The sequence below is a fragment of the Xiphophorus hellerii genome, chromosome 17, assembly GCF_003331165.1.
Source record: "Xiphophorus hellerii strain 12219 chromosome 17, Xiphophorus_hellerii-4.1, whole genome shotgun sequence".
NCBI lineage: Eukaryota > Metazoa > Chordata > Actinopteri > Cyprinodontiformes > Poeciliidae > Xiphophorus > Xiphophorus hellerii.
Window position 1 is genome coordinate 10,778,522 of NC_045688.1, and position 24,460 is coordinate 10,802,981.

The following is a 24,460-nucleotide window of genomic DNA, read 5'->3' on the forward strand; positions in this document are numbered from 1 at the left end:
GATTGGAGTTGGTGTCATTCTTTTTTTTTTTTTTTTTTTTACAGTTTCCTGAAGAAGCCGACAAAAGAATTTGCATATTTTAACACCTAACAACAACAGAGATCTTAATTTAATCAAACAAGTGGCACTTTGTCTTTCACCGTCAGAAAATTTAAGATTGACAGTTCAGTTTTTGCCAACAGAAAAACAAACCAGCAGGAAAGGATGATAAGTTATTATTTCTGCCTGGATAAGACTAAAGTTTCAAATAAGCATTTTAGAAACATGTTCTTTTTTTTGTTTTTTTTTGTAGGACTGTGAACTGGTGTACTACAAGCTAAGCTATCAGAATACGCTGCTGTTTCTTGGCAGCATTACAGCGATGGTAGTTTTCAATTCAAAACTCTTGAGCAGACGTGACTGATGATTGTCATTTAAAACTAACAAAGAGGAATATCTCCAGTTTCATGAGCTGCTAATTGAACTGGGAGTGTGTTATGGTGCCAAGTAGCTCCCAACAGAAGGAACAAAAACTGATAGTGGGACAAGAAAATGTTTTTAGTCACCTTTTTTTCATACGAATAAAAATGTTACTGTGTGTTTCAGTATTTATTCCTATTGATATGCGGTGTCATTTGTAGCTTTCCATGCCATTTCGCTTTACTTTTTTTTTTGTCAAATATTTTGATGGCTTAAATATGTTGTAGAAAACTCAAATCCCACGCATCATTTAACTGTACATTATTTTCTGAGATTTTAATTACACGCATCCTCATTTTGGCCAATTGACTTTAAATATTTAATTTCCTGATAAAGCAATGGTAGACATTACTTCTTAATCATCCAACACTTCTTTACAGTACACCTAAGCCAGATTTTGAAAAAATTGCTTTAATTAACTTGTAGTTAAAGTAGGAAGTAGGGACTATTATGGAATGTATGTTTGGAAACTTCTTGTAAACAAAATGTTTTGGTTCTTCATATTCAGCGTGCAAAACAAATGCAAAATTCTCCTCACACATTAACCTTTGATGGAGTATTTTCCAACGGGAACAAAACAAATGCTAGCAAATTTTAAGCTAATGACAAACACCAACTATTCTCTTCTACAGTTAATGTGTTGCTAGGGAAAGATGGGTTGGAGTAGTGAGACTGCCCTCTTTCTGTTTTTGTTGCCCAAATAATTAAAATTCTTGTCTTTTAGCCCCCAAAAATGAGTACATATTTTACTCAAATAAGTTGCCCTGAAAAAGCCAGAAAACATTGGAATAAGCTCAAATTTTAAATGTTTATAAGCTAGTCAAATAACTACATCGCTATATACTGTAGCTGGCTATGTAGTTACATATAGCTATGTAGCTACATAGCTACGATAGCTATGTATGTTTATAAGCTAGTCAAATAACTACATTGCTATATACTGTAGCTGGCTATGTAGTTACATATAGCTATGTAGCTACATAGCTACGATAGCTATGTATGTTTATAAGCTAGTCAAATAACTACATCGCTATATACTGTAGCTGGCTATGTAGTTACATATAGCTATGTAGCTACATAGCTACGATAGCTATGTATGTTTATAAGCTAGTCAAATAACTACATCGCTATATACTGTAGCTAGCTATGTAGTTACATATAGCTATATAGCTACAGATAGCTATGTAGCTATATAGCTAGCTAAATTGCTATACAATCTTATATAATCTGAAGAAGCTGTGTTCCTGAAAAACAAAATTAAAGCATCTTTACAAAACTTGAAATCCCTACATTAACAGATTTAATGTTGTCAGGGTTAGCAGCTGAGTTGCTAACAGGAACAAGGCAAATGTGGCCATCTCACTCGGCTTTCTGTTTAAGAGATTATACAAACACCACCGAGTCGAACTTCATGCATTATAAGCAGAAACATGAGAAACTATTTTGGCTTACATCCAAATTAACTACTTTGAAAATCCAAGCACTATTGTTAGGTGTTTAAAATGTATCTAGACGGCTTCACAACACCGTGATCGACACGTATGATTAAAAAAAATGCCTCGGGGCAAACGGCAATTTTTTGTACTTAAAAAAAATTATGTTTCTTTGAAAGCAACAACGAAAAAGAGGCGAAGGTAAAAATGACCAGCATCTTTTTACCTTCATATTAGCAGTTCTGCATTATGTTGACTTAAGACTAAAACTACAGTTGGCAAATGACAAACTTTACCCATCGTCATTTCTTTTTCTTCTGCAGCCCACCCCCCCCAAAATAATAAAAATAAAAATGTAAGAACTGCTGAGTCAAAAATTATATTTCTGAAATTCAGCTCATATTTCAGCGGATATTGTAATAAACCCTTTTTTTATGACTGCTATGCAAAATAATTAAACAATTTAACTGTGACATATCCACTTTGAAGGGTAAAACTTAAAAATTCAATGCTTGCTTAATTCAACATTGACTGTGCATAGATGTCCCAATGTTACCGCTCATAATTAAAAGTAGTCAAGTCAATACGTGGTCGGTAATTAATATGCCAGCGTTTGACCAGTACAGAAACGCAGAATGGACCCATTATAAGAATCAGTGTGCAAAACTAAAATATCTTTATTTTAGCATCACATGATGAATTACCTGATTACAATGAACAGGTATTTATTAATACTCTGCTTTCTACTGTAAAAAAAACAACAAAAAAAAAAAACAAATGAGCACAAAAGTCAATTAAACCTGTAGTGTTGCAGAGATATAAAAAAAAAGAGCCAAACATAAGACTGTGGGCTACCCTCTTTACTGTTTGTAGTGTTAATGATCTACCATTTCAATTCCTCATGTATTTGGCTACATTACTTAAAGCACGTGCACTTTAAATTATGATGCGAACCCTAAAATGTTCTCTATCCCTGCAACGAGTCGGATTTTTCAATATGTGCAAAAAAAAAAAGACTCAAAGTTTAGAGTAAATGTACAGTCCACAGTGAATGAATGCTAAATATTCCAGAGTGCTGTCTTTTTCTTCTCTTTTTTTTTTAAGAAAATATGATCAATAAACTAGAATTATTTGAATATGTAAAAATAAACTACAGAGCAACCGGGTATGAAAATAGCCTCTTTTTTTTTTTCTTCTCCCTTTCTAACAATGATACAAATAAGATTTTGTGGCAACTTGTCTCGCTATCCTGTAAGCCCTCTCAAAGCGCTGAGGGAAAAAAAAAAAAAGTAGCCAACATTCAGCTCAAATGCTTAAGAGACGTTTAAAATTGCACATCGGGGTGAAAACAGGAGCAAAGTCGGATCGTGTGTGACAGGAGACAGCAGATGTGAAAAATGACAAACAGAGCGTGATCAACACATTTGGAAATATAGACGGTCTGAGCCGCGTAGCAACAAAGGAAGAAAATTAATCCCATCAGGAGACAAGATGGAGCAAACGATGATAGACAACCTCTAAGATTAGACCGACAAACATTTATAGATTAAATGAGGTATTGCACAGATTAATAAAAAAGAAAAAGCATAAAGGCAACAGAAATAAAAATGTACAGAAAACTGAAGGAACATTTTTAATTATAATTATGAAGTCATCAACTTTATTTTAGAAAGACTGGGATAAATTTTAGTGTCATCGAGGGCAAAAAAAAAAAGAAAAAGAAAAGACAAAAAAAGTTTCACTCGTCGTCCCATTCATCCTCTTCCTCAAAGTCGTCGTCATCGTCGTCGTCGTCGTCATCGTCTGTGGGGGAAATGGAGAAAATGAATAACTGAATAAACAAATTTGTTGAAGGAGAGGTTAAGAGAAAAAAAAAACATGGAATATTTAGATCAGAGTGAATTGGTTTGGCAAATAAGTTATTTCTCAGAAAATATGCAGGCAATAGAGTGAAAAGAGAAAACCTCCAATGTGAAAGAAAAATATCGGAAGCTGGCGGAGAACCAATCTGCCAACATCCCACCGAAACAATCTAAAAACTAAACATTAATGATACACTTCAATTACTTTTAGTTTTAAAAGAATAGTTTGATGAATATACACAGCTCTGGCAAATATTAAGAGACCACTTAAAATGTGGTCTCTTAAAAAGCAGGTAAAAAGTATATACCTATACTTTTTATAGGTATATGTTTAGTAAAATGAAGGTTGTTCTTTTATTCCATGACCTACTGACAACAAGTCTCTGAAATTCCAAACAAGAAATTTAGCATTTATTTGCAGAAAATGAAAAATGGTAAAAATAACAACAAAGATGCAGTGCTTACAGACCTGAAATAATGCAAAGAAAACAAGTTTATAATCATTCAGAAGCAACAATACTAATGTTTGAACTCAGAAAGAGTTCAGAAGTCAATATTTGGTGGAATATCCATGAGGTTTTCAATGGGGTCCAGTGCAGTGATCTCTTCATTTTTTCCCAGATCTGCATATATAAAAACCTAACTACATAAAAGTAATTGTTACTTTTATTTGTCAAAAAAAAAAGAGACAGATTTGGAAAGTAATATTCCAATCTCACACAGAGGAAATTTGTAAAATTAATCTACAAACTCCCTCTGCTGTGCAGCGTGTGTAAGAGCAAAGACCTCAACAACTGAGATACTAAAGGGTTCCTACACAACTTTTATTTCAAAATTCCAATCCCCTTACTGGAGATAAATTAAGATGTTCTGGATGTAGGTGTATATATATATATATATATATATATATATATATATATGAGTTAGTGCTAATCAGTACTGAATCTGTGTGTACCCGAAGAGTGGATAGCTTTGCTTCTCTTCTGCATCGCGGCCATCAGCGCCCCGACGATGCCCGCTGTCGGTGCTGCGTCAGTAGATGTCGGTTCGGAGTTATCGTCCCTCTGTAAAGATGGGAAACCGGAATAAATGAGTTTCTGCATGAAACGCGTAGCTGCTGGGCTCCTGTGTGTGTGACAGATGAACACTAACGGCTTTCAGTTGGATTCCTTGTCGGATCTGGTCCAGAAGTGCATCTCTGCCGCCGGTGGACACTGGCCTCTCCTTCTGCTCCACCTTCTTCAGCTGCGCTCCCTCTCTGATCTGACTCAGCAGCGCAGACTTGCCTTCCCCTCCGTTGGCCTCCATGGAGGGCGGAGGAGGAGGTCCGGGAGGAGGCGGAGGGGGTGGGGGCGGAGGAGCGCCGTTGCTGGCCGGTGGCGGCGGGGGAGGAGGCGGGGCCACGGGGAGGGAGGCGTGTGCCGGGGCGGGCGGAGGCGGGAGAGCGCCGCGGCTGGGTGGCGGAGGCGGCGGGGCGGACATACCCGGTCGGGACGGGGGCGGAGGCGGGGGCGCCGAGACTGGAGGCCGGGAGTGGGGCGGAGGCGGCGGGGCGCCCCGGACCACCCGGGAAGGAGGAGGTGGTGGAGGGGCGGAGCCATGTTGGGGTGGGGGTGGAGGAGGAGGGCCACCTCTGGGTGGAGGCGGTGGAGGAGCTAAACAAAAACAAAACAAACGTATCATCAAAACAGACACTTTTCATGTCTGTAAGAAGTCACTGACAGTTACCATAACAACCAGATTTTATTTAGTTTTTATTCCCCCCTTTCGTGACAACTGCAGGGGGATCCTCATCATTTGACAGACTGAAATGTTTGGCAGTTCTTACATGTGCCAAACCATGCAATCATAACTAAGCCATACAGGATCAGCCTTCTCAGCTGGAGTTCATATCAATGTTAGTAAAACCGAGAAATACAGCACCGTGTCACACTACAACCACAACAATGCACGTATTTTACTGGCATTTTATGTGATAGAATAGATGATGCTTGATCCATTTCCTTCCACAAAGGAGAACTATTACTCTTTCGTAAGAGAGCAACAATAAGTCTAGTTTCCTGTTTGCCGCAAGTCCTGTAGAAGGCGAGGCAAATATGAAAGATGGTGCTCTGGTCTGATGAAACAAGTTTTAGCCACAAAAATGCCATTTGTCGAAGAAAGTAACCCTGCATTTTCCATAAACACATCGTTTCCACAGTGCGGTGAAAAAAAAAAAAAACTGTTTAGAGGGTGCAAAGCAAAAAACCTGAGAGCAGAGGTTGAGCTTTCAGTAAAAAAAAAAAAAAAGTCTCAACAAACAGCCAGAGGTGAAGTGCTGCATTTCCAATCAAAGTATTTTAGGTACTATACGAATTCCACAAAATCCAGACCTAAATCTAATGTTTGAAGACTTGAAAGTTTATAGATCCCTTCTATTGTATTTGTGAGCCATTTCACAAAAACAAATGTAAAATGTTAAAGCCTCTAAACATGCAAAGCTGTTAAGAGTTGAAACTGTATCTGCAGCCAAAGGTTGACTCATGTGGTGGAAGAAAATTGCAAACTTTCCAGACTTTCCAGATTTGGAACAAAATGTTGCGAGCGATGAATCACCGTCCTTCCCCTCCCCAACTGTGCACTTCTTCATGGTGTTGGTGGTCTATCACATAAAATCCCCCCAAAATACTTTGAAGTTTGTTGTCATAATGAGACAGAATTATCGCGTTCCACCATATAAAACCAAATTTCTTCTTGCACCAATCTTCATGCAAAGAGTTGGACAAAGTCAACCAGAAGTTTAAAATTCTTTAGCTTCCAAAGGAAGGAGACACACAATTATTCAACAAAACGTCAGAAGATGTATTCAGGAAGTCTTGTGACAGAGTATCACACAGCAGACAGAACCACTGCAGGAACTGCAAAACACCTCATGGTGGAATCTTAGCATAACTGCACATGCAGCGTCACAGTTAGCTTCCACAGCCGGTCATGCACAGAAACCTACCGCTCCACCTGGGCGGACCTGGGGATAAAACCACCACACTAGTTAGATTGTCAGCTCAAGACAATCGGCCCGCTTCAAAGAAATTCACAATCCTGAAAAAACATTTCCATACAGTCATATTCAATTAGAGTATCTGTTCTAATGAGACTCGTTTGTGCGATTTAAAAAGTACTTTTTTTTTTTTTTACCCCTCCAGGGGGTCTTTTGTGGGCTCTAGTGTCCCTTATATGATAGCTGGCTGACAAGAAACGGGAAAGGAGAGGGGGGAAGACATGCGGCAAATGTCGTCGGGTCCGGGAGTCGAACCCGCAACGGCCGCGTCGAAGACTCAAAGCCTCCAAATACGGGTCGCGCTATCCCCTACGCCACCACAGCACGCCCCTTTAAAAAGTACTTTAACAAAGAAACGTGGGCTTAATGAGAAGGGTTTTTTCTTTTGGTGCGTTTCACTTTGTGAATTGCATCGCCGAAATGACTAAACTTTCAATAACATTCAACTCTATTGAGTATGACTGTCCATCCCCATCCAGCGGCTGTTTATCCCCAGTTGTTCAGGATTAATTGCCTCGTTCTTACAGAAAATCTGTTTGAATCTAGATCCCACGTAAACGCGGAGCAGAGAGTGCGGTTGCAGTCTTACCTTGTCTCCGTACCTCGTTTTTGACGGCCTCCACGCCTCCATTTTTCTCAATGAAGTCGTAGATGGCCTTGGAGGTCTCCTTGTCTTTCAGCTGAGCCTCGGAGATGCCGGCCAAATCAAACAGGTTCTTCAGCTCTGGGTCCAGGTTATTCATCTAGAGAAGGCAAAAAGAGAAAAGGGACACAGTAAATACGCTGATACATAGTTAATATAAAAAAAATCATTTGTACCCATCAACGCTTCTCACATTTTATCACGTTAAAACTACAAAGATTTTTTTTCCCCCACCCAAACATACTTCAAGCTTAGTTAGATTGGAGTATAAGGGGTATGAATATTTTTTTCACTGTTATACAGAAATTTGTAAATACATAAGTAACCGTCCACCACCCAAAAAAAAAAGAACATAACTAAAAAATATGTATAATTTGAACAATGAAACCTAAAGAGACTCAAATGTAATCTGATTCTCCTAAAATAAATAAAATACAAATCTGCATCATCACTATCCCAAGTAACGTGAACATGACATCTGACATGGTGTTTGACATTGGTAACGTTTTCTGTGAAAATTCGTTTCACATTTTGAGCTGAACTTCCTGACTCCAAAAGAAACCAATTTCTGCGGCTCTGCCTCCACCTAGTGGCCAGTGTTGGAACATGTTCTGACCTTGACTTGGCTCGACAAAAGTCGAGCTCAAAAAGCTATTTTGAGGAGCTTTTCTTCTTCCACATTGTAAAATGTTGATGATGGTGATACAATTCGCAGTTATTGGGACACATTCTGATGTTTCCACTTTTTGTTTTAGAAATCTGTGCATGATCTCGCATGGCTGACAGTAGTTGATAGCAGACTAAAAGCTCTTTGATTTCACAAAGAGCTTTTGTGAGTTTCATTTTTCACAAAGAAAAATTAAACCTAAACTAACAATAAGGATCAAAAATAGCTCATCTTTACCTTAAGAGTAATTTACCAGGTAATAAACCTCTTGGCTCAGAGCTATGTATAAAAAGACTCCTGAATTCGTTAAGCTAAAATTCCCTGGGCTTAATTTTCTCATTTGCAGGCCGTGATCCATCCTCCTGAATCCAGCGGTTTCCCTGATTGGGACGTCTGAAACCTGAGCTATAGATTATGCAGATGCACGTTGATTCTCTTCCATCTGAAATCTGCTTGTGTGCGCAGCTCGGATTAACGTTTAAAAGCTGATATTACATTTAAATAATCCACCTCGGGGAGGCGTGGCCAACTGGATGCGGTTAGAGACGGTCTACCCGTCACGCACGTTCAAAACCGAAGACGCGCAAACAAACAGGAGCTCTGAATCAATGCTGCTTACATCAAAGCCGGTGTTTGGGTTCCATCCTATGTGATTTACATGCCTGTAAGAAAAAAAAAAAAGCAGAAGAAATGTAAGTTAAGGCAGTCAGATAAGACTCAAATGGAGAAAAAGAGTTAACAGCTAGAGCCGTTTACTGTAATACTTGGTTGTTTTGTGGCCTGTAACAACTGAGTGATTGCACAGGGTTTTTACACAATTTAAAGGCAACATTTTATATTTGACCAGATTTTTTCCTGATAAATGAAAGAAAGAGTTGATATCCTTCAGCAAGAAAGGCTGAAGGATGGCAAAGGAATGTGGAAGAAAGAAAAAACTGAAGGCAGACTTGAAGGACTGAAAGAAGGCTGGATAACATGAAGGCTAGATCAAACAAACATTAAATATACACCGTCAGGACACTGGCAATTTTATGACAGCGTCGATCAGAGTTATTACCACTAAATCACCAACGCCAGCGGCTACTCACTGGAAGTTGCTGGGTGTGCCGATGTCGGCCTTGGTCAGCTTCTTCTTCTTCACCTTTTCCTTCTTGATCCTCCTGGGGAAGGAGCCGTGCACGAGGTTGTTCATCGGAGCGTTGTTGTGAATACGATGCGAGTTGCTGATCTCTGGGTGTTTGATGTCGACGGTCGCCATGGGCAACGCAGGTCCTGGAGAAACGGCGACCGTACGGATAACGTTAATGTTGGGAAACGAGACAGAAAAATACATAGAAGACGGTAAAAAGGAAAGCTTTAGACATTTCAGGTAGAGTCCTATTAATATTAGTACAGATGTTTTTTTTATTACCGTTACACAGAAAAAACAGAGCATGTCTGCATTTGGTGGAAGTACAAACTCTTAGAATTTATACGAAAGAAAACACAATATGTTCAGATGCATCTGTGTTGAAAAAGTCAAATGATATTCATTTTACACACAGAAATATATTTAAGGTATTTGAGGATTATGACGAAATTCAGTTTCAGAGTTCAATAAAATGTTGCTGTGCTGATTTTGGACTTCATTGCCAAAAAGAATCCACCAACCAGACCGCATACCCAGGATTAGTCTTTGAACAGTGACTCTTAAAAGCATTGACTCCAGCTGCAGTTCACATGTTGGGAATCTCCCTCAAACTCTTCAGTGGATTGCACTTTACAATAGAATAGCATATTGTTCCACAAAGGGGAAATTCAGGTATAGCAGCAGCATTAAAACATTTTAATTGGTCTTATGTAATATGCACATTGTCTGGGAACCAAAACGTTTGGGTTTTCATAAGATGTTGGTCATAAAAGCATAAACAAATTGTGTTGTGACAGTTCTCGGACCCATACCTCTTGAACTCGCTTTACGGAAACATTTGGGAGTTAAGCAGGGTAGTGGTGACGCCGAGCGAGCGCATCGTCCTCCCGCCCTGCCCCAAACCCGCCCGCCTTCTCCTGCTCGGCAGCTGCTCAACCCAACGTCTACTAGCATTTTACCCGCAAGGCTGCGAGCTCGCTCCTCCGTGCGAGCGGAAGAGTCAGAAAGAGACGGGTAGAGTTCGTCCTGAGGGAGGACCAGGCAGTGAAATGAAGACAGACAGCCTGGACCCAACCCACCAGCAGCATCGGGACCAGCAGCAGCTGCCGGAGCCGCTCGGCCTCCTCCGACCCCACCCTCAGAAAGAAGCTCCTCACATGGGGCCGAAAGAAAGGTTGTGCAGAACATCATGGCCGCTCTTGGAACCGATCAAAAGAAATAGCATTGATGCAAGAAGCAGATCTCAGGTCTTCCTTCACAGGTAAAAAAAAATTAAGTTGTAGAAGACGTCAAGCAGATAAGGCGTCCAAAAAGATTTAAAACCAGCGACATTCAGCCAGCCAGCAGCAGATGGACATTCATCCTACTTCACTCCAAGCTGGCCAGAGTACAACGCTCCGTTCAGCTTTCCAGCATCCGTTCGCTGGTTAGACCAGCAGCTCCTGGTCTTACCCCGCAAAACACGCAAATGTATCTAATCCCAGATAGTTATTCTGGTCAGAGCGCTGCTGGTCTTTATGTAACCATTAAAACCCATCCAGGGCATAATCCCATATTAATCTGTGACGTTTCTAAAACACGATGAAGCTCCGGGATGGGAGAAAAACGAGGCAGACAGCGTAAGAGAGACTGAGACGGGATGAAAACGGAGACAGATTAAACGATGAGAAAAGGGGAAAAGAGCAGCCGAGGTCGTCGATGAGCGAAGGAAAGCTGGAACAGGAAGTAGTAGGAAAGGACCAGAGATGATGGGAGAATGAGAACAGGATAGACAGGAAAACAGCTCTATGAGAGAAGAGAGATGCAACTCAATTTTTACATCTAGCTGAACTTCAGCTCTATAAAAATCTACATCTGTTAAAATGCCAACTTAACGTGGAGGTTATATCGTGTTACTGGGTGTAATGGATACCTGCAACCACAAGGGGGCAATAATTACCAAGTTGTTACCCGTCAGCGAAGAGGGCCGCAAGAACGCAGCACTTAGTCAAAGGTAAACGATGAATCCAGATGTGATTATTGAGCATTTCATAACATACAAGTAAAAAACGTACCATTTGGAGGGTCTCGCCTCTTCTCTGTGAACACAAATAAATCATATCATTACAACGCTGCATTTGACAAGTCCTATTAATTAGAGGAGAAAGCGAGCGCCAAAGTGTGCGCAGAGGTGAAATTTTTTTTTTTTTTAAAAAGAGCAAGAAGTTTCATCACTGTCAGTGCAGGAGTCAGCAGGTGGAGAAGAGTTGGTGAGAAAATTTTAGTTGGTGCGTTTAGGAGACGACCAGACCCTCTAGAAAACAATCATCCACGTGTTTCTACGAGTCTCGCCTTAAAATATAGAAAAAGTAGCAACAAGGGAAGGCGAGGTGGAAAACATGGCTTCAAAAATACAAGTTCAGTTTCCAGTGGTTAAAGGTTTAACAGGAAATGGCGTTAGTCATGAAACGCAGAAGATTCAAAGCGGACCAGATGAAAAGATTTAAGAAATAAAAGCCACAGAAAGTGGAAAAAAAAAAGTTTTTAATTGAGCTTGTGATGATAAACGTGATGGAAAAGTGCTCATAAGTTTATGAAAACACGTGTGAATTAGAAGTCGGAAGGAAACGATTAGACAGAGCATAGTCCAAAGTATGAGAAAATAAACAGCAACAAAACAAAACAATTCACTCTGTTGTTTAAGTGTAGCAGTTGTTGTTAGTCAGAGACAATACATCCCTATAATAACATTATACAAAAAATGATTTTGGAGCATCTCAACAAGTAAGAGTTCATGAAGATTCTTTTATTGTTTTGGTCATTTAATCCAAAAAGATGATTCATTGCAGAGTGATATATTTTAAGCCTTAATTCCTGTTAGTGTTCCTGGTTTTTGCTCAACTCAACTTTCCAAAAATAAGCTTTAATAGACGACTGACTAGTCAGCATCTTCAGTAATGACCTTCTGTGGCTCATCCTGCTTGTGGAAGGTGTTGGAAACTGTTTTTCCACATTTTTATACTTAGAAAAATCTTTAATTCCACTTGTATAATAGTCAAAAAAACAATAACTTTGGATATAATTATTTGTAATTCAAAATGTGTCTAGCATAACTTTACTGACTCCTAAGGTGCAAAAAGAGGGTCAAAGATCTGATAAGGTGAAGACGTTGAAAAACACTTGAAGTGCTAAGAAATAACCTTATTAGCAGAATTGGTATGATCCACCTGTCACAATTAACAGAAACAAGTACTTGAAATGCATCATTCTGTGTCAAATTAATCTATTAAATTGAACAGAACTACTGAAACTAAAAACTGACCAGTGCGTCAAAAAAAGAGAGACGTTTAGGCATGGATTTAATTTGTGCTCCTATTTTCATAGTAGTTAAAGTCAACAATCGTGTTTCGTTGCATTTATTAGGCACCATGATTTGGCTTAGAATCAGATAAAAATAATAAAAAAACAAAACGTTACATTGTAAAATGCCCCAACCTTGTAATTGTTTTAAAGAAATAGCATTTGCAACCTTGAACTTTTTCACAATGCTCCCACATTTGGGATTTTATGTAACAGATTGATGCAGAGCGGCCCATAATTATGGGTTTGATAGTAGAAGAGGCTGAATACATATGCATGCCACTCCTCAGATTTTATTTATGAAAACAATTAAAGCCGTAACTCCTTTTCCTTTCACCAACTACTTTGTGCTGTATCGTCACATGAAATCCCAGTAAAATACCTACAAGACTGTGGTCTCGATATGAGAAAATGTGAAAAAGTTCAAAGCGTGTGAATAGTTTTTGCGAGTCGCCAAAGATCGACGGTGGAAAGTCGTACCCGTTTTCCTGTTTCTTTTCACCGTCAGCTCTGCTAAGGCGCCATAAAAACGTTTGGTCTCCTCTTCGTTGGCGAAGTTCAGACCCACTTGGCACGTCTATAGATGCACACACACACACACACACACAAAAATGTGACAAAAACATAGCTTCAGCTGAACACCAATCTATTTTTAATTATGCGCGCAGGGACAGCACTCAGCTCCCACACAGCCTGCTGGAGTCTCGCCAACAAAGATCTTAACTCAACATATGCAGAGTTAAATCTTCGTTTGCCTACACTTAATTTGATCTGTTCATAAAAAAAACAATTAAGCATAATTTGAAAAACAATAACTTTTTGTCAAAAAAAAAAAAAAAAGAAGTTATCTAGAGGCCTGATTTGTTCACAAAATCGCATGAGACATGACAGACTGACAGAAGATCATATCTAGTGAAAACCAGAATCTTTTAAACTAAAAACTTAAAAGCAGACATGGGCAACTCACATCTCCAGCAAATGTAATGAAGTAAGGTCTCTGCAGGTTACCATTGAAGCAGTTGTACAGCTCCTGTTCGAACATCATCTTACCCTCCTGTGAAATAAAAAAATAAAAGTTGGTCTTTACACCAGCGGATACACTGTCCACTGATTTGGTTGTGCCAAAATGAAAACCCGTCACATCTCCACCTACCCTTATGTCCAAGACCCTGATGAAATAGGAGCGCTGTGGGTTGTCCTTGACCAGACAGGCCACCCCGCAGCATCTTTTGTTCCAGCTGCCGTTTCGTTCTGCTGTGTACACCTGGACCACTCCTGAAGACAACGTCTGGAAAGGAAGAGCACGCATCACTAACCGGGTCGTTTCCACATGGAAAATTATTTACTAGCAGATGTAGTAACACACACACACAAAAGCGGACGCAACAGTGATGAAACGCTTGCTGCTGACTCTTTGTAACTGAATCATTCATCGAAAGGCCGCATGCTGAAAATAGCAGTGAAGTAGTGAGGTCATTCTTTCTGAGAAATGACAGGAGTCAAACCGGTGGCCCTTATTTTAGGACGCAAGCAGGAGCGCTGGCTCTGGACAATTCCTCTTAGAAGGGCTGACGAAACCGTTCAACACATTGTTCGGAAAAACCTTACGGAGTGATTACACAGCTGAATGGAGGAGGAAGAAATGGAGAAAAAAGTTCCCAAAATTATCAGCTAAAATAAATGTTTTAAGAAATACATTTATTGATAAAAATGTTGTATTGTGACAAGAACTTTGATTCCTCCTTATCAAGTTAAATTTCAATGAATAATGTTCAATCAAAAATAAAACTAGCACTATTTTCTCCATGACAGAATCAATAAATATCAGGAAATTCAAACAGGATTAAATGTGTTCAACTTAGTGATGTAAACCAATCTTATTTGATTTATATTTCAAACGGGAATGTTTTTCAAGAACAATTTGCGTTTGTGCCATGCTATCACACATGTACAGTTACTCGAAAAAGCAGTAATAAATATTTTCTTTTATTATAATTTTTATCGTCATCACAATATTACAAAATATGGTGATGGAAATTCTGAGTCCATAATCACCCACTCCTACTTTAAATCATAAGTACTTGGATGAAAATGGAAAAATCTCATTTGAATCCACAGATGAGTAGCGAAACCGTTAAAGATCATCAAGTTCAGGATGATGAGGTTTATAGTCAGGTTTTATAATCAGATTACACCTTTTTGATTAATCCACATATTTTATCTTCAATCATCGTTGGAGAAAATATAAATACCCAGCCGAGTCAGACAATGCTTCATTAGACTCACTATAACTTGGAAAATATTGTCAGGTTTTAGCATCACAAGATTTCATCATACTCCTGTAAAAACAATAATCGATTCCCTAAAAATTGTCAAACAATTAATCTTACAGGAGCATCGAAGGACACAAAAACAGGCGTCAAAACCCAGAACTCATCTAATCTCCTCCTGTAGTAAAAGAAAATCCAAAAGGATTCAACACTAAAACTAAACTGACACCTTTTTAACCTCCTCCTTTAACAAATATTACACAGGTAAGCAAAGTCGACCTCCCAGCAACCTCTGCTGCAGAAGTCGAAGCACAAAACGCAACGCTGCTGCTCAAGCACATTCATGTGGTTCTGTTCTGACCCATTACACTGCAGGAGCTAGCTTCAGAATCTATACACACACACACACACACACCTGTGGAGCACACGCAGACGAGATCATAAGGGTCAGATTAGGCTCCTATAGTTTTTACATGCGGCTGCAGGGTGTTGATCTCACAGGGGGGGCTCCGGTTTCACAGCCACTAAACACACACACACACACACACACACGAAAGCGGGAGCATCAGGAGAGGAAAAACCCGGTGGGGCCTTTGGTTCCAGGAATTACTGCTTACATCAACATCTTCTCATAAACTGCTCAACAAATCAAACTAAAAGGAAAAAAAAAAGAAGAAAAAAACGCCACAAAGTGAAACATTGAGGAGACACAGAAGCAACATGTTCTTTTTATTCCTACCAGCAACATTATGTGGCAGCTTTACGGTGAATTTTTCATGCAACACAATGGTGTCAAGGAGATTCATCTGTTTATGAAGCTCTGATTTTTCCTGACAGACCCAAAGGCAGCAGGAAAGGAGGAAAGAGGAGGATGGGGGGGGAAGGTTGTGAATGTGACATCACCATAAATCCAAGAATATCACTCGCTTGCGAAGCCGCCGTCTCAACAGCAAACGGCCTCTTTATCACTCTCCTTCTCCAACATGCAACAGTGATGATGCAGTGATGTAACCGAGCAGAAACCCTGCAGTCAGCCCTTATTTACTCAAAGCGACATGGCTACCTACATGTTGCTCTTGGAAGGTCCAGCTCTACCAGGAGAGAAATTAAGAAAATGGAGCTCAGAAAATTTGGCTGACCTTTAAGCCTTTTAAAAACGGCAAAATAAAAAAAGCAGAGGAAAGCTGATTTTTTTTCCCTCTCTCTTTCTTCCACGACCCCCTCCCAAGGCAAAAAATCCTGAGGCCGACCACAGGACTTCCTGTAGGACCTAACTGCTGATTAGGCAGTCCATACACACACACACACACACACACACTCACAGGCCGAGTGAACTGGACCCTTTCCACCTTTCTGCCGAGTAAGACGGCGCTTTTGATACTGAACACAGCAGGAGGAATACTAATGAGCCAAACCAATCAGAGAGCTCGTTGTTGAAGTGTGTACCGGTGGGTGTCTGGAATGTCAATTAAAGAGCTGGATTTCACTATGAAAACAAAGACAAATTTTTCTGCTCGGTACACAACTGTTTTTGTTGTCGTCCTTTGATAAAGTTACAAACTGTGGCTCTTATAAACAAAAGTTGCTAAAAAACAAGAAACCAAAGTATTTAATGCCGATTCAACAGATTTACTGTAGCGAGAATTTTGCTGTTCTGTTAGCTGTAAAGGCAATCTGTTCTTCTTATGCAATTTTTTTTTATGTGTGATATTTTACTGAATGCTCTTTTATAGCCACCTCATTTCTCATGTGTTAAGATTACTAAATTTATAACTTTAGACCTTCCAGAAGGTCTAACAGAAAGACTCCAGCTGGACGTGTTTGGAAATAGCTCTGATTATGTATGTACTGTATCCTGTACATATGCTAATTAGCCATGCGCTACACAGAGTTGAAAAGTCTTTCAGCCTACAACCCACTGCATTAAAAAAAAAAAAAATTACTCAAAGATTCAAAAACGCATGTAAATTATAACATTGCTAGAAAAAAAAGGGGCAAGTTTATCATCAACCTATGAAATAAGTCCTGAATTAAAAGTTTCACAAAACGCACTCAAGTATGTTCTCAGGTAAAAATTTCAGACTTTGTCAGAGGATTCTGTTTCTTGCATTTTCTGCATAATAAGTACATTACGTAATGTGCAATCATTCTGCAAGTCAGGACATCGCTCACTGCTGGCCATTCTAATTAGATCCAGTATGGAGACACAATGTCAATCACTTCCAGTCTTCCCCTCGCAAACATCCGTCACACACACATACTTTGTCTCTCTGCATGAGACGACAAGAGCGTGGGACTGGCAGGAATGTTCCCGATTCCACGTCTCCGTCACATGCTGCAAGATAACATAGTCAGGAAGCCAGAGGAACGCAGTCAGTGGATTTCAAACAGGTTACATAGCTGTGGGGACACGCCTTAGAAACCTGTGTGCTCATGTAAAACAAAAAAGGAAGAGAAAACACAAAGGAGGCGAGGCATGTCACCGTGTGACCTCATGCAGGCTCCGCCAAGCCTGTCATGAGACAGGAAACGTGCGCTTTTCTAAGCAGAGGAGCAGGAAAACGTTTCTGCGTACACCTGAGCAGAGAAATCCCGGCTGGTTTACCTGCGTTCGTATGAGGAGGAAGAGGCCATTTCTCGGTTGCTCAAGGAGCTTTTACCGAGCACAATTACAGGAAACGACGATTGCTGTGAGGAACTAACTGAGAACAGGCCGAGTTAAAGCAGCTGTGGAGCAGCAGTAAAGGACCTTTGAATGTACATTTACTGTAAAGTCACTCGATTGCACGATAACAAAATCAATCCGGAGGAAATAATGTAATAAAAGCAAATAAAAAAAAAAGGGGTCATCTTACTGCACTGCCAGTAAGCTGGCTGAAAATTTAGGGAAAAGTTCACCTGCAGACTTGCTTCCACAGCACAAAACCCAACTAATAAAGCTGGACAATAAACTATACTTCTAATCATTTTTGCCAGTTTATTGTGTGCAACGGGACTGACTGCAAGTAACATATTGCATTGACATCCTGCATGCCAGCCGAACAGCAGAAAGGCATTTTTCTGAACCTTGAAGCAAATATTTAAGGTACATTTCAGATTCCGAGATGCTAAAGCTAAGGGGAAGTGTTGGGAACTTTACAAAATAAAGGAAAAGAATGAGCAAGCCAAAAAAAAAATGGTTAGCCTTCACTGTTATTCCAATAATTACTGATAATATTGCACTTAAGTGTGTTTTAATAACAGACTAGCAAAATACTGATGGCATCCACCTTTAGAGAAAAGAGAGCCACAATAACGCAGAAATGTATGGAGCACAGCATGAGCCGAGTACGGAAGGCCTGGGTTTGTGTTAAAATTTATTTATTTTTTTTTTTTTAAATGCACTAGTGTTTCCTTCGGTCTAACTATTAACACCTAAGGTCCAAAAGCTACTTCATTCTCAGCCAACTCTCTAATCTATTCCAACACAGGAGTGAAACTTTAAATCATTAACTAAATGTCAGCAATGGCAAACCGCAGCGCATGTCTAGGCTGCTATAATAAGCAGATATCCATTGATCTAATGTCCCAGAGTAACTTAGTAATTTATATCCAATGAAACGCCACATAGTCAGAGAGACTGCGCCTTCTGCTGGAAGTATCGATCCCAGTCCAGGGCTGAAATCGTGATGACAGCTGCGAAATCCGTCCCAACTACAGTTTAACCATACCAGGAAGCCTGTGGAGATACACAGTCCGTTTAAAGTAACCATTTATGAAGATTGCGATACGGAAAAACACACACACAAAAAAAAGGGAGAAAGTTGTTGCAGATTTTGGAACAAGTCTAAAGGATACACTGAAAAATTTAGCTGGCGACCCAAAACGGATGATATTTTTAGCCTGACTTGCTGACTGGAAACTCAGATTAGTGAGCACAGTTTACTGGAAATTGCTTGGTATTTGCTGCAAAGTAAAATGAACTACTTTTAGTGTCAGCGGGGTGAAAAAAATAAAAAAGAAATCAACATTTTTTCCCATGATACGGATAAAAACTGAACCACCAATAAATATTTCACTCCAAATAGATCTTTGCAAAATTAGTAGTTGATACTACTATCAACTAGCAACTCTGTACAAACAGAATATCTAGATTTGTAACATTATGGAAACCTGAGTCCAAAACAGAACTTGATTCGTCCACTGCTGGACGGTTTGGACATGTTCTGGACACCAAAGATTGAAGGCCAATTTCCATATTCTACTTAAAACTCCAATGTAAAGAAATATGAGTATATGAGCGCAATAATTAATGAAAACCAGACTCAAAAGGAAATTAGAACCAAAATAAACGGAGATAGAGTGTGATAAAAACACTTTTTGAGGAAAAATATACAGTCAAGCTAAAATATACCGGAGATTTTTGCGAGTCATCTCCATAAATAAATGGAAAAAAAACAAACAAACAAAAAAACGTAACTTGATCAAAAAAAGATTCCCTGTTTTTTAGGTACATGAGTAGTGCAGAATGGTTCGCTTACAGGCATTAAATTGAACCTGGAAAAAACTAAAATGTCAACAAGGAGGCACGATTTACAGATAAAAAAAACTAAATTGGTAAACGGTTGAAAAAAAAACCCAGGCTTGCTGCTGCTTCCAATAAAAACAACCGATGATCGCTCAATGGGAAAAAGTAATAAATAAAATAGATAAACAAAACCGCATCTCTACTGGTAATTTAACAGGCCAAAAAGCACAAATTCGTCCTAACTGAGGAAGGAAACGGAGAGAAATACAGCAAGACGTTTTAGCAGCTTTTAATATGCAGTGTTGCTCTTTTTCCAGGGTGGCATTAAAATGAGGGCAGCATGAACTTGTCAAGAGTCACCTGTCAATTGCACCTTGTCTTTATTGCTTCCATTCAATTAGCAAAGCCATAACACCTGACGACAAATACTTAGTTATTATTATTTTTGCAGTGTTTTTATTCTATGTCTATAGAGGACAGAAGTATGATAACTCCATGTGGATTAAAGGTAGATGACGGCTGGGCAAACCGGTGTGTGTGTTTGTGGTTTGAGATGATTGGGGTTGGTGGAAGGGGGACATGCATGCACGCAAGAACCGCCTGCCACTGACAACCAGGACATGAATATGAATCACATACATGGCGAATATCTTATGTAATAAGAGATTATCGCATAGAAACTGAATCGTGACATTGCACTATTGTGATCCCTGGTGAAGGTATCGTGGAGAAACTGGAGGCTACTCCCAGATTTTTTTTTTTGGGACTGGTCTGCCTTGCACTGGGAGGTTGAATTTTAAAGCGACTCAGCTCTGCTCCACTGCGCATTCTTCTCGGCGGACGCACACTTCCCGAAAACAAGCAGGCTTCAGCCACATTATGTAAGGAGAGTACCGAAAGCACTCCTTTCCCCCGCTGATGGGTTTAACAGCTCCGACACCCTGGCTGTGTTAACTCCAGGCTCGCTGCGGTTTTAGGCTACTGACAGCGGAATTTCAGGATTTCCTGGATGTTTCCAGCTCCCAACTTTGATTTAAACCCAGTGGCAACAAACACAATATATATACATATATATATATACGTATGGCATAAAAGTTGTCTTTTCAACCAAAGCTCCACACGGTCCCAACGACTGTCAAAACAAACCAGCTGTTTAACTTTGTAGCCTCAACATACAATTAAAATTGTAGGCCACAAACTCAAGCTGGAGATCAGTTCTCATGACGGCACAAGTTAGCAGCATTAGCCATTTTTTTTTCTTAGCAAGCTTAATAAGACAAACTTACGATGCATTTCTTCCCAAGGTAGTTAAAAAGGCTTTCATTGTCCTGCTGTGACAAGATTAAGGAGCCGACATTGCTTTGCCGCCGTTGCGGCGGGTGTCCACTCATTATTACGGGTCAGTTTATGAAGTCTGCACCCGCTGACTGCTTGTAGGAGCTCCGGGAAGATACATAAACAATCCCTCGGTCATCCGTGGCCTGCCTGCCTCCGACTCCTCACGCCGGTGCGGGAGTATTCCGCCGCTCCGCCGAGGTAAAGGTGGCGGGGGGGGAAACGAGCACGGTGCAGGAATGTAGCTTTGGCGTCTCTCGGCTCCTCAAAACCAGGCAAAAACTGGGACAACAGGACGAAGCTGGGACGAGGTGAAAACTTTCCTTGGAAGTCCTGCCGTTATAGGAGCCCTGAGCCAGTTCCATCCAACATGGCAGAGTTAGGGCGAGTCCAAAATCTGGGAGCAGGGGCGGAGAGTCTCCCAAATGTGTCCAAAATACTAAAAAAACACAACTTAAATAGCATTTAAAAATAATAAAATTATCTAAATAAAGGTATATAATATCTATTTCTATATAATTGGAAGCCTACAGCACATTATGTCGCGGTATGTAGATTAAAAACCTAAAGCGCCACCCACAAAGATGGTTTGATCCTTTCCGCCAGTGGCTTTTTCTGACAGGAATGTGTACAGAATTGGGAGGAGATAAGGAAAAAGGTGAAGCCGTACATATGTCATAAAGCTTCACGAAAAGGGAATTATTAAACCCTGAACGCATGCAGATCTAAAACCGTAAGCGTATCAGTGTGTGAAAGTACAGCAAGAGAAGGATTAATGATCTTCCTGCAATAAAAAAAAAAGTTTCCGATTAAAGGTTCTTCGGTTAAAGTCTGAAAGATGAAAGGTTCTCGTTGCTGAAAATTGGAACATTATTATTATTATTATTATTATTATTATTATTATTATTAGTTTAAATGTTACTTGCATTTCAACCAAAATAGCCTGCAACTAAACGAAGGAAAAATTATTAATGCTCCACTTACGCCTCAAGGACTAGAGGGCCTAATCTGACATATGCTTAAAAGTGCATATTTGGGTCAGGCTAACCCCGCCAACATGTATATTTGGATATGGGCTTGTTGGATGGGACGCGCTTTGGTTGATGAAATAAAAGCCACATCAGCAAAAACAGTTGACCATTGATGGTAGCTGTAATAAAAGTAGGTGTTAAGAAATCTTTAAGAAATCTCTTATTACCCAGAGTTGTGCTGCATTCAGTTTATAAAGGCAGTTAATTTAGGGCAGTTATAAACCTTTGAATATTCTCCATCCTTTTTACTAAATTTGTCATTTACAAAATTGCTGGCGGAGCTGTAAGATTTTCAGAACATGAGGCTATTTATAAGCTCTGAATCAGATATGTCGAGGCAGCTCCTTCAAACAAAGGCAGTGTGTATGCTTTTGCATATTTTTAATAATCCACCTTGGGGTGTTTGTGTCACTTTCGACGACATGTTTGGTCAGGCTCATCATCTGAAGCTGTTTGTAACTTGGGATTTTGCTCTGTTTTGTAATTCTGCTCCCTGTATTTACCGTAAAGGTTTTAATTTAAATCAGCAGATAAACAATCAGTAACAGAAACTTTCGTCTAGTTTTGTGTCGATGTAATCCCATTCATGTCATTTTCATGTACTATTTTAAGGTGGTCTTTCAGCATTTTGTATTGGTAACGCACGTCCAATCACTGTGGTTGTTACTGTCACTGTTAAAAAAAACGTAATTTCTCACAATAAAACCTTTAACCTCAAATCAGAGGCACTGCCAAAAGGAGGGCGCTGAGGGGTTATGAATTTATGAAAGCGGACATCAAGTTACAGTAAGTTGCAATCGATTTTTTTCTTTTATAGCAGGCTGACTGACACGCCTTAATATGACTGCATGGTATAAATTCTGAGATCCTTTTGTTAATTTTGAGCACCACCCCAACATCACAAGCAGCCAAACCATTTGAAATCGCTTTCTGACGCACCCCTCCTGAAACGTGAAGAACGTTACATCTCACCTGGCAGTCCATTTGAACAAATCGTTCCACTCAGATACATGTTTAAGCAAGCCTGTTCCTGCCTCCATCATTGCTCAACAGAGATTCAGCACTTAGAGGAAAATAAATGAACAATGCAGCTCAGTCTCCATACTGTTTTATCTGTTTAGGGCTGTATTTACTCGTTTGCTTATACATATGAGAGGTTATCATGTTTATATATAGATGTGTGCAGAAGTGTGTCAGAACCCCACTTTTTTTTCTTCTTCTTTTGGTCAGAATTGATTCTGTGTTTATGAACAATTATTACTCATGTTTTTCAGCTGTTTCTTTCAGTTCTTGGTCAAATCTGACCCTTTTCTGTGAATGAACCTCAGCATACGTTCGCCATTATTTTCCTTCCTTTCCACCTGTTTAAAAGCTACCATTTGTTCTTCGTCCGACCTGAAAAACCCGACCGGCAGGTGGAGAAACACCTGAGGAAACTCAGCCTTCCTCCACCTATACAAGCTCAGCTATGTGAGTATCATTGTGAGTCAACCTGAAAAAGGAGGCCCAGTTTTGTTCGTTTCCCTACGCAAGACTAAAGTAAATACGGTGTAATTTTTAGACGAGGAGAAATGATACTGAAAAGACGAAGGTAAGGTCTCATGAGGAAACCACTAAAATGATGTGAAATTTCTGAGAAATAGCCTTCCTGTTCTTTCCGGAGCCAATCTGAGTTTCAATATGACATTCTTGACAATAGTTTGTGACGTGTGATGATGATTGTATCGATTTTGATGACAGCATGCAAAACCCGTTAACACCAGTTCCACCCTGTCTTCCTCACTTTGTTGGGAGCTTAACTGGACTCACTTCCTTCTGGTTTTGTAAAAACAAAGAAAAAACCAAAAACAAACTATTACTCAAAACTTTGCTCCAGACTTTTCCAAAAAAGATGCTACAGTCTGAGTAAGGAAGTAAAAGCTGCATGCATGCAGTCACATGACAAGGACGCAGACATGCCATTCAGTGAATTTCAATGACACAGACAACTGAAACCAGTTGGTATGCACTTACATTCCACAATGCCAAGACGTGAACTGAAAGCAAACACCATTGCTAGTGTAAAATATCTGGTAATTATATATTTTTTCCCCTTAAGTCATTGTATCAAGAATGGTGGGTGTGGTAGCATTAGTGCAGATGACTTTCCCGTCTTGCGAAAGTATGTACACCCCTTGACCTTTTTCCACATTATGCCATATTGCAGCAACAAAGTTTGGTGTTTTTGGGGGGATGTTATGTATCAGACAGATACAATGTAGATTGTTATGTGCACGAATTAAGGTTTTACCTCCCTAATCGAATTACACCTTATTTATATTAAAATTAAAAATGTTGTGGTTGTAACATGACATTGTGAAAATGTTTTAAGTCCTGTAGAAATGTGTCAGAACAATTTTATTAGCCAACAACTAAGAGACTTGTCTGACCCATTTTTGAGACTATGACTATGAGAGATTGAAGGAGGAGGGCATCATGAATATTATATTTTGTTCTCTGCAGGAAGACATCCCTTACAGGCTTCTTCATGAATGTTTAATAATGCCCGCCTTTTTGGATCTCTTCACAATGTTAGGTACCGAGGACTTATGGAAATGTCAAAACAGGGCCAGCCAAATGGATTGTTCCATGTGAGAGGTGGCAATTTGCTTTGAATAATTACATTGAGTAACGATAATGAATATGTTTGGTTGGTGAGAAAACAAGGAAGCTAATATCTGAAGATGCCTGCTGGGCAGGACTGAGTCA

General features: G+C 39.7%; 1 protein-coding gene across 4 annotated transcripts; it reads right to left on the reverse strand.

Moving 5' to 3' along the window:
• Window positions 1-21,050, reverse strand: LOC116736418 (neural Wiskott-Aldrich syndrome protein-like). 4 transcript variants are annotated; one of them, XM_032588848.1, is made up of 12 exons: window positions 20,633-21,049; window positions 13,723-13,857; window positions 13,537-13,623; window positions 13,050-13,146; window positions 11,285-11,308; window positions 9,190-9,373; window positions 8,721-8,763; window positions 7,381-7,534; window positions 6,741-6,758; window positions 4,907-5,409; window positions 4,710-4,818; window positions 1-3,695 (listed from the first exon to the last, which is right to left on the reverse strand). In XM_032588848.1, exons 1-12 carry the CDS (start codon window positions 20,735-20,737, stop codon window positions 3,631-3,633), a joined length of 1,524 nt encoding a protein of 507 aa, XP_032444739.1. In that variant the 5' UTR covers window positions 20,738-21,049; the 3' UTR covers window positions 1-3,630. The 4 variants fall into 4 exon arrangements, with proteins under 4 accessions (XP_032444739.1, XP_032444742.1, XP_032444741.1 ...); XM_032588851.1 differs by lacking the exon at window positions 11,285-11,308 and having other exon boundaries at window positions 20,633-21,050; XM_032588850.1 differs by lacking the exon at window positions 6,741-6,758 and having other exon boundaries at window positions 20,633-21,048.
• Window positions 21,051-24,460: the final 3,410 nt, after the last annotated feature.

Excerpts from the sequence above, each read along its gene's own strand:
- LOC116736418 (XM_032588848.1), bottom strand. The coding sequence starts at position 20,737 with ATGAGTGGACACCCGCCGCAACGGCGGCAAAGCAATGTCGGCTCCTTA. Across the intron at positions 13,858-20,632 it reads ACCTTGGGAAGAAATGCATC|ACGTTGTCTTCAGGAGTGGT; the intron begins GTAAGTTTGTCT and ends CTTCCTTTCCAG. Across the intron at positions 11,309-13,049 it reads GAAAAGAAACAGGAAAACGG|AGAAGAGGCGAGACCCTCCA; the intron begins GTACGACTTTCC and ends TTGTGTTCACAG.